Raw genomic sequence first — 12,166 nt, 5'->3', positions numbered from 1 at the left:
AAAGTAAAACAAAAAACAAACAAACAGATGAATTATTTTGAATAAATTATCTGTTTTCGTGCGAATCTGTTTTGTGTTGTTGTTTTTTTACAACTTTAATTTGTTTTCTTCTTTTTTTTATCAGTTTCGGATCTTTAGGCCGTGATTTTGTGTTGTGGGCGTGTTTCAAGGGCGGGGCGTAGAGTGACAGCTGGAGCAGCATTGGATGGTAGGCTGGAGGACGACTTTAGAAATCAAGAAATCAAGTGAAGGCAGAAGCAAGGATGCAATGGTAGTCTAAGGAGCTTGGAAAGAAAAGCGTCTGGACTTCTTTAAGTTGCTTGAAGACGTTTCACCTCTCATCCGAGAAGCTTCTTCAGTTCTAAGGGTCAATGGTGGAGAGTCCCAGATTTAAACCCAGTGGGAGTTTCCCCCCAAAGAGGGACAAAGGACCCCCCTGATGATCCTCTACCTAATCACATGAGCCAAGGTGTGAAGAAGCTGAGAGGTGAAACGTCTTCAAGCAACTTAAAGAAGTCCAGACGCTTTTCTTTCCAAGCTCCTTAGACTACGATGACCTGGATGACTGAGAACCTTCACAGACAGATGCAATGGTAGGAAATGAAGATGCTGCACAGATTTCAGGGCAGAGCTGAGACAGGCTCCGAGTGGCAGCAAACATGACTGGGACAGTACAGCTATAGGCTGAAGGAACCTGTCATGAAGGTGATGGGTGTATCCTCCAGAGGAAAGAGGCAGAGACTTGGTGGAGGGATGAGGAAGTGCAGAAAATATTAAAAGGAAGAGATTACCAAAGAGATTGGCAAATAAAAGTGGGACAGGAGGTGCAAAAAACAGACAGGAGTACTGGGAAACTAGGCGAACAGGAAAGACAGACGTGGCAAAGGAAAAGCCTTATAGTGAGTTGTATGTGAAGAAGGAGGGAAAGAACAGTGCCGAGTGGCTACACGCTGACAGATGGAGCTGAAAAGGATTTGCAGCAGCTGGAGATAATTAGGGACAGGAATGGAGATGTGCTAACAGGTGATGGGAGTGTGCAGAAAATGAGAGATCGAGGAGCACAGATGGAGGACAGTGAGTGAGTCAGGAAGTGACTTAGGAAGGAGGAGGGAAGGGCAGCTATGAAGAGGATGAGGAGTGGAAAGGCAGCTGGTCCAGGTGACACACCTGTGGAGGTATGGAGATGTCTGAGAGGGAGCAGTGGACTTCTCAACCTTACTGTTTAACATGCGGGGTCATGTCTACTTGTAAGAGGACTCTCCCACAGTCATAATGTCAGACATACTGAATATGCTTACATGTTTCATGTTTGCAAACCTCATTGGGTACACATGACAATGTTACTTTTAAAAGCCATGTATGACCTAATGTAGTGTTAGGAATGATTCAGAGTGAAGACTCGTTAGTTACCAAACCAAAGCTCGGTCGTGTTCACCAGAACTCTCCACAGTAGGCTTACAGCAGAGCAGTAAGAAGAGAATCACAGCATCATTTCAATCTGTTGACCAAATAACGAAGAAATCCTTGATGATTTTCCACCTAACGTGCACATTTGCAGACCTTCTTCTTCCTGCCGTCCTCAGTCCTGTGTTGATGCAAGTGTCCAGGTATTTCTGACTGTTCCAGGTTTCATGTCTGTAGTTTTAGGGAAAGAAAGGAGTTTCTTTTTTGGTTAATGTTTTGTTATCGGCCATAATGAATGACATACATTTGTCAAAATCTAGTTTTGCGTCTGGTCGTCTGTGTTTGGGTCACCATTGTCACTCCACACGCTGTGGCACTGCAGACGATCAACATAATCTATAATACTTTCTATAAGAGCAGGTTTGTGGTCCACACACACTGATCAGTTCTATAAAATCATCATCAGTGAAACAGAAGCTTCCCTGGTGTGTATTATTTTTCACTACGTGTCAGATCTTGCCCTGTTTTTCGCTCTGTCTCTTTCTCACCCTCTCTGTCCTGCTCTCTCAGTGCTGTCACAGCAAAGTGTAACAGTGAAACAGAATTTACAACCACATAAACAGCATAAATCCATCTATATCCATTTACAGGCATATTGACAGACTCAAGGCCACCAGGATCCAGAGCTGTGATCTGATTAGAAAACTTTAACAAACTCAGATAACAAAGTACATCAGCTGCTCAGCTGGTAACTAGCAAAATGCCATCAGACTAAAGTTAATTAATAATTTCTAATAACACAGTCTACATATGTTTATAAATAAGGCGCGACGATGCAGTCTGAATATTCAAACTGAAGGTGGACTACTGCTTTTCAATTTTCAGGTACAAGGATGACCTGCAGAGCTACATCATCCTGTACTGAGAGAGACGATGGTCATTCTACAGCAGGGTGGTGCAGCACATCCATGTGTGCAGTGGGAGTGACAGAGGGCTCAGAGTGGGGGGCCAAATCAGAAACGTGCTCTGAGCTCCTACTTGTTTGCAGTGCTGATGGACAGATTCACAGATGTTCATATGGAGCAGGTGGAGGCACGCTTTAGAATGAAAGTGCAGGGAGGACATGAATTTACACATGATATTAAAGTAGAAACATGAACTCAAATAAAACTTTATTGTTGAAAGTATTACACAAGCACATGGAAAACCTTTTTGCTCTCTGCCATCCACATGACTGTTGAATGAGCCATTTACAACAGACTGACAGCAGAGCTGAGGGTTAAACAAGCAGACTCATACAGGTGTAACTCATGGTGCGTTTTCAGGTGTCCACATGCGAACACCTGCATTAATAATAAAAAATAAAACTCGTGTGAAGCGGACACAGCTGGGTTCAGGTCTCCTCCTGCGGCTCCGGCTCACAGCCCAACATGTTTGTAACGTATATAATTACAGATATTCCGCATTTAAACACATCGCTTCCTGTCGTGGACACGTCGGGATGTTCACAAACAGGCGGATGTCCAACCTGATCAGCCTCAGCGCAGGAACAGACCCATATTCCCAGCGCAGTGAATTCTGGGAACACACAGTAGTTTCAAGATGGCGGCGAGCAGGAGGCTGGCCAAGGTAAATCTGTCGTTGCCGTTCTTTTTGATCGTTTCTAATGTTTAAGGACGTATTGACGGTTAGTGCACGCGTCCGTCCTTTGGCTCGTGTTCACGTTACAGAGTATATTTGCACTAAGTGACCGTCAGTGTCCAGCTGTAGCTGTAGGCTCAACAGAAACAAGAGGTCAGCATTGACCACCTAGCCGACCAAATATTAACGTTAGGCAACTAAGCAGTCGCAAATCAGGCCGGAGGATCTACAGGGATCCTGCCCGGGGCTGCCAAAAACCTCATTCAAGTCTCTTATCTACAGTTTGAACACTTGAGTTGTGTGACAGAGGGAGTCAATCCGGCAGTGGGCAGCCCAAGATCGTGTCAATTTCCACGGCATAAGACGTTTGCTAATCAGCTAAGTTGCTATCCCCAGATCTCAGCTAGCTACACTTCAACTTAATCAGACTTTGAAGTTCGCCATTAGGAAGTGGGTGTGGGTGAACTACAGCGCAGCGTTACACTTCCAGTAATGCGGCCTGAAGGCGACACACACTAAATGCTACTTTCGTTTTGTGTAGTGGTCGTAGCATATTGCGTAAGGTCCGCGTTAACCTACGTTTGTTTCCGTGATTATCGTTTCTGCCTTTAAACGCACACTCCGCTGAATGACTGCGGTTGCAGGAGGCTGTGTGTTGGAAGTTTTACCCGGAGTAACAAAGCTGGCCTCTGAGCTGTAACCGGCTCACTGATACGGGTGTAATGATTCAATGCGAACATGCAGATTAACAATAACAGGATTTCATTCATGAGAAACAAACGTCGGTGCTGTTGGACCATAAACAGGGCATACGCTGTTTATTAATCATAATCACGTTAGCCTAAAAACGTATTAGACTCATTTACACCGTCGAGCTGTGCAACAAAAAACTGTCACAGATGGAACCACGTCGGCGAGGCTGGCTCTAAGCGCCAGGTCAGAATGTGACACTCACTGGGTGGGTTTCAGCTAACAGCTAACATAATCTAATGTAAGTCAAACTAGTGACAGAACCAGTAACCTGATGGAAAACTAGCAGGTTCACTGTGGTACTGCTGGATGCAGGTTGTAGTTTAAAAACTCGAGGACATACTGCACACTTTCACTTTCACTGTTGGCCTGCTGCACTGAAATGAAAGAGAAACGCTCCTGTTAGCTGTAAGGGTTGGGTTTGTTTAGCATTTGATGAATAAGGACAAGATGAAGTGCAACGCTGCTACTTTATGCAACAAAATAGTTGCAATCCAAGCAGTTTAACAGGTCACTGTACACGTACTGCGAATAAAACCTGTAGCGCTGAACACATCCTCAGATCTCAAATTCACTGATACTACTCTACAAAGCTGAGATGTCTTTGTTTGTTGCAGTTGGTTTGTCATTTGTTTTAAGTGAGATGTTTCATTGTATATCAGCTTTGATTTTCTTTACCTGAAAACACTGGAGGTGGTACTGCTGAGTACTGAGGACCTCTGAGGTGGATAACAGGAACCAAACCAACATCAGCTTGTTGTTTCTTTACTGTTATTTTCTGCTTAGACTTCACATCAACATTCAGGAAAGAGCGTGGTGTAAATAATTTAAAACCTGGTGTATAGTTTGGAGGCTGAAACAGAGACTCGAGGCTGCGTCTTCCTGCTATGCCGTCCTAAACTGGTGGTGTCATTTAGATGGTGCATCTGTCCACTCCAGAGGATTAACTCTGTAAAATCTTACATGTTTTATTTTTCTTGTATTGACTGTAATAACCTTTCTAATATCAACTGTGTGCTTGTTCTTTCAGGAACTTGATGAGATTCGCAAGTCTGGAATGAAAAACTTCAGAAACATTCAAGTTGAGGAATCAAACTTATTGGCATGGCAAGGGCTGATTGTTCCTGTAAGCTGCTGTTCCTTCTCTGGCTGGTCTGAGATACGTAGGCCCGAAGTTCCCTTTACTAACCTTGTTGGTTCCCTTTCAGGACAACCCTCCTTATGACAAAGGTGCATTCAGGATTGAAATCATTTTCCCCACCGAGTACCCTTTCAAGCCTCCCAAGATCACATTCAAGACAAAGATCTACCACCCCAACATTGATGAGAAGGGCCAGGTGTGCTTGCCTGTGATCAGTGCAGAGAACTGGAAGCCTGCCACCAAAACTGACCAAGGTTGGTGTTGAAGTCTTACACAGGGCTGCTCGAGGTGGAGAAGTGCACATGTTGCAGGTTCTTTTGATTTTGGTCTGACGTGATGATTGCAGGAAAAAAAGTCTGTGTCCAAAATAAAACGTTGTCCTGTTTCGGTGACTGTGACATTTTTCAAAACCTTCAGTCCGTCTTTCAGTCTCAAAGCATTTTCACACAAAGTGCTCCGTGTGGCTAACAGAGCAGAAAACATGTTTTGTCCACACGCATGGTTGTGTAATTATAATCCAAAACACAGTGTTTAAAATGTTTTGTATTTATTGAACAGCACAGCTATAGTAACAGGAAGCTCTGACGATTCTGTGACTCAGTAAAGAGTCACATCGTTTAGACGGCTCTGTGTTTTTATCTCGCTGCTACTACAGCTGCTAACCTGTTTGTTTTATCAGCAAAGCAAGAGACACAGAGATCACTCCTACTCACGATTTAGGGAACATTTATTCCCTAAATCTTAAACATTGACTAAAAGAACAAGTGTTATTTCAGTTTGAAAAAAACAAACAAAAACCAGCAGAGTTTATCACAGGGTAAAGTATACGTGAAAAACAAGAATTAACTCAGCATCGTTTCATCCAGCACCAACTCGACTCGGTTTTCGGTGTTTTCCCTCAGCTGGTAGGACCTGCTGCCAGACAGCTTTTAGTACCTGGCGACGGTTTCAAGCAAGCCGAGTCGGGCTGAAAGTGTGATGTCATCAGACTGAGTCCTTCACAACAATCAACCCCACCAGTGTTTGTGAAACATCGAGGGAAACAGCTGCACATAAACCAACACTGTGGTCCAACGATGGGGTGCAGGTGCAGCTATAATCCTCAGTCTCCTCCATTGTTTGGGCCACCTTGCTATAACAACCCCATCATCGTTGGGGTGGTACTCAGTTGTAATGGAAACAGAGTGGAGTGGAGACGAGGTGCTAGTGTAAACGAGGGAGATCTGTGGTCAGAATTTCCCACAGTGCTCGTGGGTATAAATGTCATTATAATTTGGGTCTTTTAATGAGTTCTTTGTTTCTTTCAGGGTGGCATGACTGTACAGCGTGCATCTTTAACGACTTTAAAAACAAGTTTGGATTGATTTTCTCTAATCCACACAGGGTCAAAAGTAACCAACACTACGACTGAAAGCAAGCTGCTCCTCAGTGAGTGGGGTTTGGCCTTTAGCATAGTTCTGGCAGGATATTTGACCACCGTTCTGGGCACAGTGGGTAGAGTTCATTTCAGTTGGTTTGGTGTCATGGAGCCGTTCTCTAAGCACAGTCTACAAACTCTTCAGTTGGGTTAATGTTGGGGGTTTTAAGACCATCCCAGGAGCTCAGCACAGCCATTTCTAAATGACTGCAGATTCTGGGATCACCAGTTTAAACAATTGTACATAAGTGCAAGTTATCTGGATGTGTTAGCACTTTGCTGAGGTTTAGAAGAGGAGCTCGAGGGTGTCGACCCTGCTGGAAAATCAACACGTTAACCTGCAGCTGCCCACGTGGAGAAAAGTCAGACTCAGATGAGACTTTTGAGTTGACAGACTGATTTAAAATTGTGCATCCAATTCTTTGTTTTTAAGTCCTTAAAGATGTGCCGTACAGTCGCTTCAGCCTGGAAAAGTTACTGTGAGTGTCTGTAAACTTTTGGCAACAATTGTGAATAAAAGGCCTTTCATTATAGATCAGGTTATAATGGTTTCTACTGTTTAACAGTCAAACACATCTTTACATATGTCACACTGCATGGTTTCATCTCCCTGGTTAATCTTTAATCTGACAGTTTTAAATTCAATAGTTTAAAATGTTTGCCCATAAGCTGAGCTTCACTCTGCTGACGTGGGAGAGCTTCTCTGTCCTCTCAACAAACACCATACATGCAACCACGCAGCTGAAATGGGGGTTAACCTCTACTGTGCACATGACATATTGCAGCAACATCATTGGTTAATCAGTTCCCAGTTTAAGTTGTTGATTGGAGAAGCTGGACGCTGCCCTCTGTAGTGTTTCAGAACGGTCCCAAGGATTTATCAGTGAACTTACATGATGTGTGCACGTTTCAGAAGAACAACCCAAATGTGGTGATCGGGTCTATCATGGCATGCTGGGTTTATTGTGTTTGTGGATTCACTGAGCGCGTCTCCTAAACGTCCACAAACAACACAAACAATTCAGTTTTATTTTAACAAATCACAGCAACATTAACCTGAAGGTGCTTTACACTGTCAGTGTGCGTTACCTACAGTCATACACGGTGTACAGCATCGTCTGTTTGCATGATGTGAGACTGACAAAGAAGGTTGGACTTTCTCATGACAAACTCACGAGCCTTCACTCTGACTCTAAAGACTTATCTAAGTACACAAACCGCATATTTTTATTACTTTTTAGAAATGTTTTCTATTTCTTTGCTTTATATGACGATAGTTGTGAAAAAGTTGTAAGGCACAGTACACTGCAGTCTCCTGACAAACAGAAAGTGCTGTGAAAGTGGAGGCTGTGGTCTGTCAGGAAGCATTTTGTCTGACTTGATCTCCTTCGTGTCTTTCAGTAATTCAGTCCCTCATCGCGCTGGTGAACGACCCCCAGCCTGAGCATCCCCTGAGGGCCGACCTAGCAGAAGAATACTCAAAAGACCGTAAAAAATTCTTGAAGAACGCAGAAGAATTTACAAAGAAACACGGAGAAAAGCGGCCAATGGACTGATCACGTCACGAGCGCGTAGCCCTCTGCCTCCCTCCCCAGCCCCCTTCTGTTTCACGTGTCCGACCAAATACTGATCTTCCTCTGCCCTCCCCGCTCCGTCCCCCACCAGCAGCTCGTCACCTCCTCGGCCCCCTCGTTTCACATAGCGCTCCTTTAAACGGCCCTGGAGCTGCCCCGCTGAGGCCAGGCAGCGACAGCCAAGCAGGACTCTCTGTGGATCAGACCGCTTTCTCTCCTCCTCCTCGCCGTAAATCTCCAGACCATTTCTAACTTTCTACTCTTTCTTAAAGTGAAAAATGGAAAAAAGAAATGCTAAGGGAACATGTGTTAATTTTCTTTGGGCTTTTTTGGCTTTTCCTCAGTAGAAACAGCTCCTGTTTTAAATGGATCTCACTTAGACATGATTTGTCATAAATATTTGATTCTTTTATTTTGAAAAGCAGAAGACGAGTGTGTTTGTTTTTGGTTTTGTTGGTTTTCATTTGGCCCATCTTGTGTACCGTTTTAAGCTGAAACAGATGAGAGTTGCCGTAGCTCAGACCCGAGGCCAATGTTTCCTTCATCTCTCTACTGCTTGTAGAAATGCACTGTACTGTGTGGAACAGTCCATCTCACATCTCCTCCCCCAGAGTCTGTAACAGTTGAAAATGTTAGGCCGTACATGAATCGAGTTATTGTAGAAATGCCAGAGATGATTTCCGAGTGTTAAAGATTTTCAAACACTAAAAACATGCAGCTGAAAACTTCTGCATCACAGATGGTTAGCCATTCACCCGCCCTCCTCAACAGCCATTGGCTCCCAAACTTCTTTTTTTTGATTGACACTTGTGTATAAAATCTGCAAGAATGTGTTGGATTGATTTGAATTTCCATGCATGTCCCCTTTCCTCCTTTTGGGTGCCCAGTATAACCATGTTTAGAACCAGGAACCTGTAGTACACTGAGACATACTCACATAGTCAGCTACCCAGCTGAGAGGGGCCTAACTTATCACGCTGGGGGAAGGAGACACTAAGCTTGAAGCTTGGATCAGCTCCTGGAGATCGTCCGAGAAACAGTAACCTAGAAGGCAGCTGGGAGAGGGCTGGCCGTCCAGGGATGTGCCGGGACATGGAAAGGGACTGCAGCGGCCAAACGACACCATGTAACAGCTATTTGATCTGGTCCCAATATTGTTTCATAATAAAGATGATGGCTTACCATTCAGCCTCCATGTTTTCCTGGTGCTGTGGGGATCCAGTGCTGCTTAATGAGCACTGAATACTTGGATTACAGAGGGACAGATTCACTCGCATTTTGTTCCAGTATAAACTGGGATTTGGTGTTTAAATTAAACCACACATAGGTATTTAGTGAGCGCAGCGAGGGGAAAAACAGGCTAACAGAGGTAACACACTGCTGTCAGTCCAGGGCTGCAGAGAGCTCACTGCTGTAGGTCTGAAGAAAAGCAAAGTTATAACATACAAACAGCTGAAGTCAAACTATCAAATCTCCGTTCACTCCAACGGACCTTTTATTTACAACTCGGTGAATAATGGAGGCCCACAGTAGTCCTGACAGTTAGCAGTTAAACTCCATGCTATAAGCACATACAGATAAAATTGTGCCATACAATAGTAATGGTAGCATCTACCAACACATTATTAGATTTAGATGGTGAAAACATATGAAAGACGAGGGGACTCTTAGCTGGACAATATCTGCCATTTGACCCAATATGAGAATAAAGCTGTTTTATGACATATTAACTGTAATGGTAAAGTTGGATAAATATATTCAAACCAGGACACGCTCCATTCAATGACTCTGGGTATTCAAACAGTGGAGATTTAGTGCAAATGGAGGTTTTATGGCTAATATGACATTATTTGGGCCTGAGACTAGTTTTTGGCTCCATGCAGCAGACTTTATACATGTAAGGGTTACTACTGTTACTACAGGCAGCTGCAGGCTTTGAGATGTTCAGTAAGCACGTCACAGTTACAATAGATGGCCTGAAACTTTGATTGGATCCAAATGAAGGCGTGTAGCTGTGCTCAACAGTGCACCGCCTGCTGCACCTCACCTCTGTGCAGGTGGGGTGGCTGCAGCTCAACAGCAGGTCTGCTAACAGGAAGGTTGGTGTTTTGATCCCTGACTGCTCCAGTCTGCACGCCAACATATAAACCCCATGTTGTTCTCCGATGCATCCATCAGAGTGTGAATGTTAGAAAGAACTTAAGCATAGTAAAAAGTCATTGAATGGGTGAATGAGGCGTGTTGCAGTAAGGTAGAGTAGAAAAGTGCCATATAAGAACCAGTCCAGTTACTGCTGAAGAGTATTATGGGTTAACGTTGGGCCACCAGGCCAGCCTCATGTCTGCTTTTGAGTGACTGATCAGAGACATTCACACACTGACCTGCTGGAGGTCATTTTGTGCTCCTCCTGTTCCTCCTTACAAATACCAGTCCTGCTGATGGGTTCAGGACCGTTTGCAGGTCTGCCCATCTCTTCCTGAGACTGTGCTTGGAGACAGAGTTGGACTTCCTCTACAGCATCTGTAGTGTCCAGGCATGCTGGTCTTAGCCAAATGTAAAACTTGAAAGCACAGTACTCAGCTTCTTCACTGCTCGGGCTGACAGAGACGGCAATGTGAGCGATGAGAAAAAAGGTGGTGCAGTCCAGAACATGTTCCTGTGACTGTCTTTGCTCACCTGACAATGAACTGAGCTGTGAGTTTCACACATATTATTTACTGGGAGAACCCTCTTCTGCTGTATTGATCAGGGTTTACTCATCACCACCAGCTGATGGAGGCAGCAGTATTACACTCAGCTGACCTACAGTGTAAACACCCAGAAGTGGGATTTATGTTTGAGCAGACGGAGGGTGTCTGCTCCTCTCCAGGGCCTGCCTGTCTGCCTGCAGCGCGTTCTGCTGTCAGTGTGCAGAGTAGGTGGCCGGGCTGTGGCTTCCTTGTGCTGTTGTTGGTTTGTGACGCAAAAGAGAGCAAAGTTACACCATACAAAGAGCTGAAGCCAAACAGTGGTTTTTTTTTTTTTCTTCTTTTTTGCCTGTCCCGTTTGGCTCTTTTGCCATCAGAATTATTGTCTAAAGGCGAAGAAAGATGCCCAACAGATTTACTTTACCAAATGGACCATCCCAGCCTTGCCGTATTGGTCTATTTGATTCACCTTTGCTTTTATTGTTTATTTTATTTTCACTTGCTAAATACGGGACAGACTTGACTGGGGGAAAGAAAGGGGAGAAAGAAAGAGGGAAAGAAAAACTGTCACGATGAGTTGTGTGGCTGTCAGTGGCTGGACCCACGTGCAGGACTCGGAGACAAAGCATTGACTTAAATGGAACAGACCTCCCCGGCCCGCCAGCAGACGGGAGGATGTGCTGTCTGGGTCCTCCAGGACCCTCAGCTAACGAGGTGTGGTGCTGGGTGGGCTCCTCGGACCCACCAGCAGACGTGGCATAAGGCTGGACAGGCGACTCGGGCCCTCCAGCTGGAGCAGATGCAGGGCCAGAGGCAATTGGGACCCCTGGCTGCATAGGTAGCTGAATTGGTGCTTGCACTAATCGCTGAGTTACCGGCTGGGCGGTTGACTGAAACAGAAGTTGTAGTGGTGGTCGTGATGATGGTCGTGCTGGGTGTAGTGATGGTTGTTGAACTTGCAACACAGCGGGTAACCGACTCTCAGCAACTCTTCTCCGGGGAACAGGGACGGGTACTGGGCCTGGCCGAACCTCAGCCATCCCCACCTGAAGAACAGATACAGGTCCAGAGAAGAGCTGTGTTCTGGCTGCCTTGCCATAGTCTGCCTGGGAACTGGAACTGGATGCGGAGAGCAGAGCAGAGGAGCTGTAACAGTCACAGGGAAAACCAGGTTTATGGTACCAGACATGGTTCTAGAAAACCGAGACTTATGGCAGGCTGACCTTGGTAAAACTGCTATTCTTAAATTGTCCAGGCTGACATTAGCAGTCTTAGAAAAGATGAGTTCAGAGGCAGTCACAGGTGCTGGAGAAATCATACAAGCGGTATCTGAAGAAACTGGGTGTGAATCAACATTAAACAGTCTTACAAAACGCAGCCTGGGAAGTTGCACACACAGTGTCCAGGGCTACTGGCTGAAAGGCATGGCGCACAGAGTTGTACAGACAAGATCGGGGAACCAAGACTTTAACTAGAGCAACCAACTCTGCAGTATTTAAACCAAGTTCTTTTGCCAGCTTGTTTATAGCAGACGACACCTTGGTGCTCTTAG

The 12,166-nt window shown here is 45.0% G+C and overlaps 1 protein-coding gene across 2 annotated transcripts; it reads left to right on the top strand.

Annotated features, from left to right (window-relative positions):
* The first annotated feature begins 2,881 nt into the window (after nt 1–2,881).
* ube2l3b (ubiquitin-conjugating enzyme E2L 3b) lies at nt 2,882–9,111 on the top strand. 2 transcript variants are annotated; one of them, XM_031740058.2, is made up of 4 exons: nt 2,882–3,033; nt 4,826–4,921; nt 5,004–5,190; nt 7,755–9,111. In XM_031740058.2, the coding sequence occupies exons 1-4, from the start codon at nt 3,007–3,009 to the stop codon at nt 7,907–7,909; spliced, it is 465 nt and encodes a 154-aa protein (XP_031595918.1). In that variant the 5' UTR covers nt 2,882–3,006; the 3' UTR covers nt 7,910–9,111. The 2 variants fall into 2 exon arrangements, with proteins under 2 accessions (XP_031595918.1, XP_039476513.1); XM_039620579.1 differs by lacking the exon at nt 2,882–3,033 and adding an exon at nt 3,056–3,091.
* Nucleotides 9,112–12,166: the final 3,055 nt, after the last annotated feature.

The sequence above is a fragment of the Oreochromis aureus genome, linkage group 12 (assembly GCF_013358895.1).
Source record: "Oreochromis aureus strain Israel breed Guangdong linkage group 12, ZZ_aureus, whole genome shotgun sequence".
NCBI lineage: Eukaryota > Metazoa > Chordata > Actinopteri > Cichliformes > Cichlidae > Oreochromis > Oreochromis aureus.
This window is presented reverse-complemented; position numbering and strand designations above follow the sequence as displayed.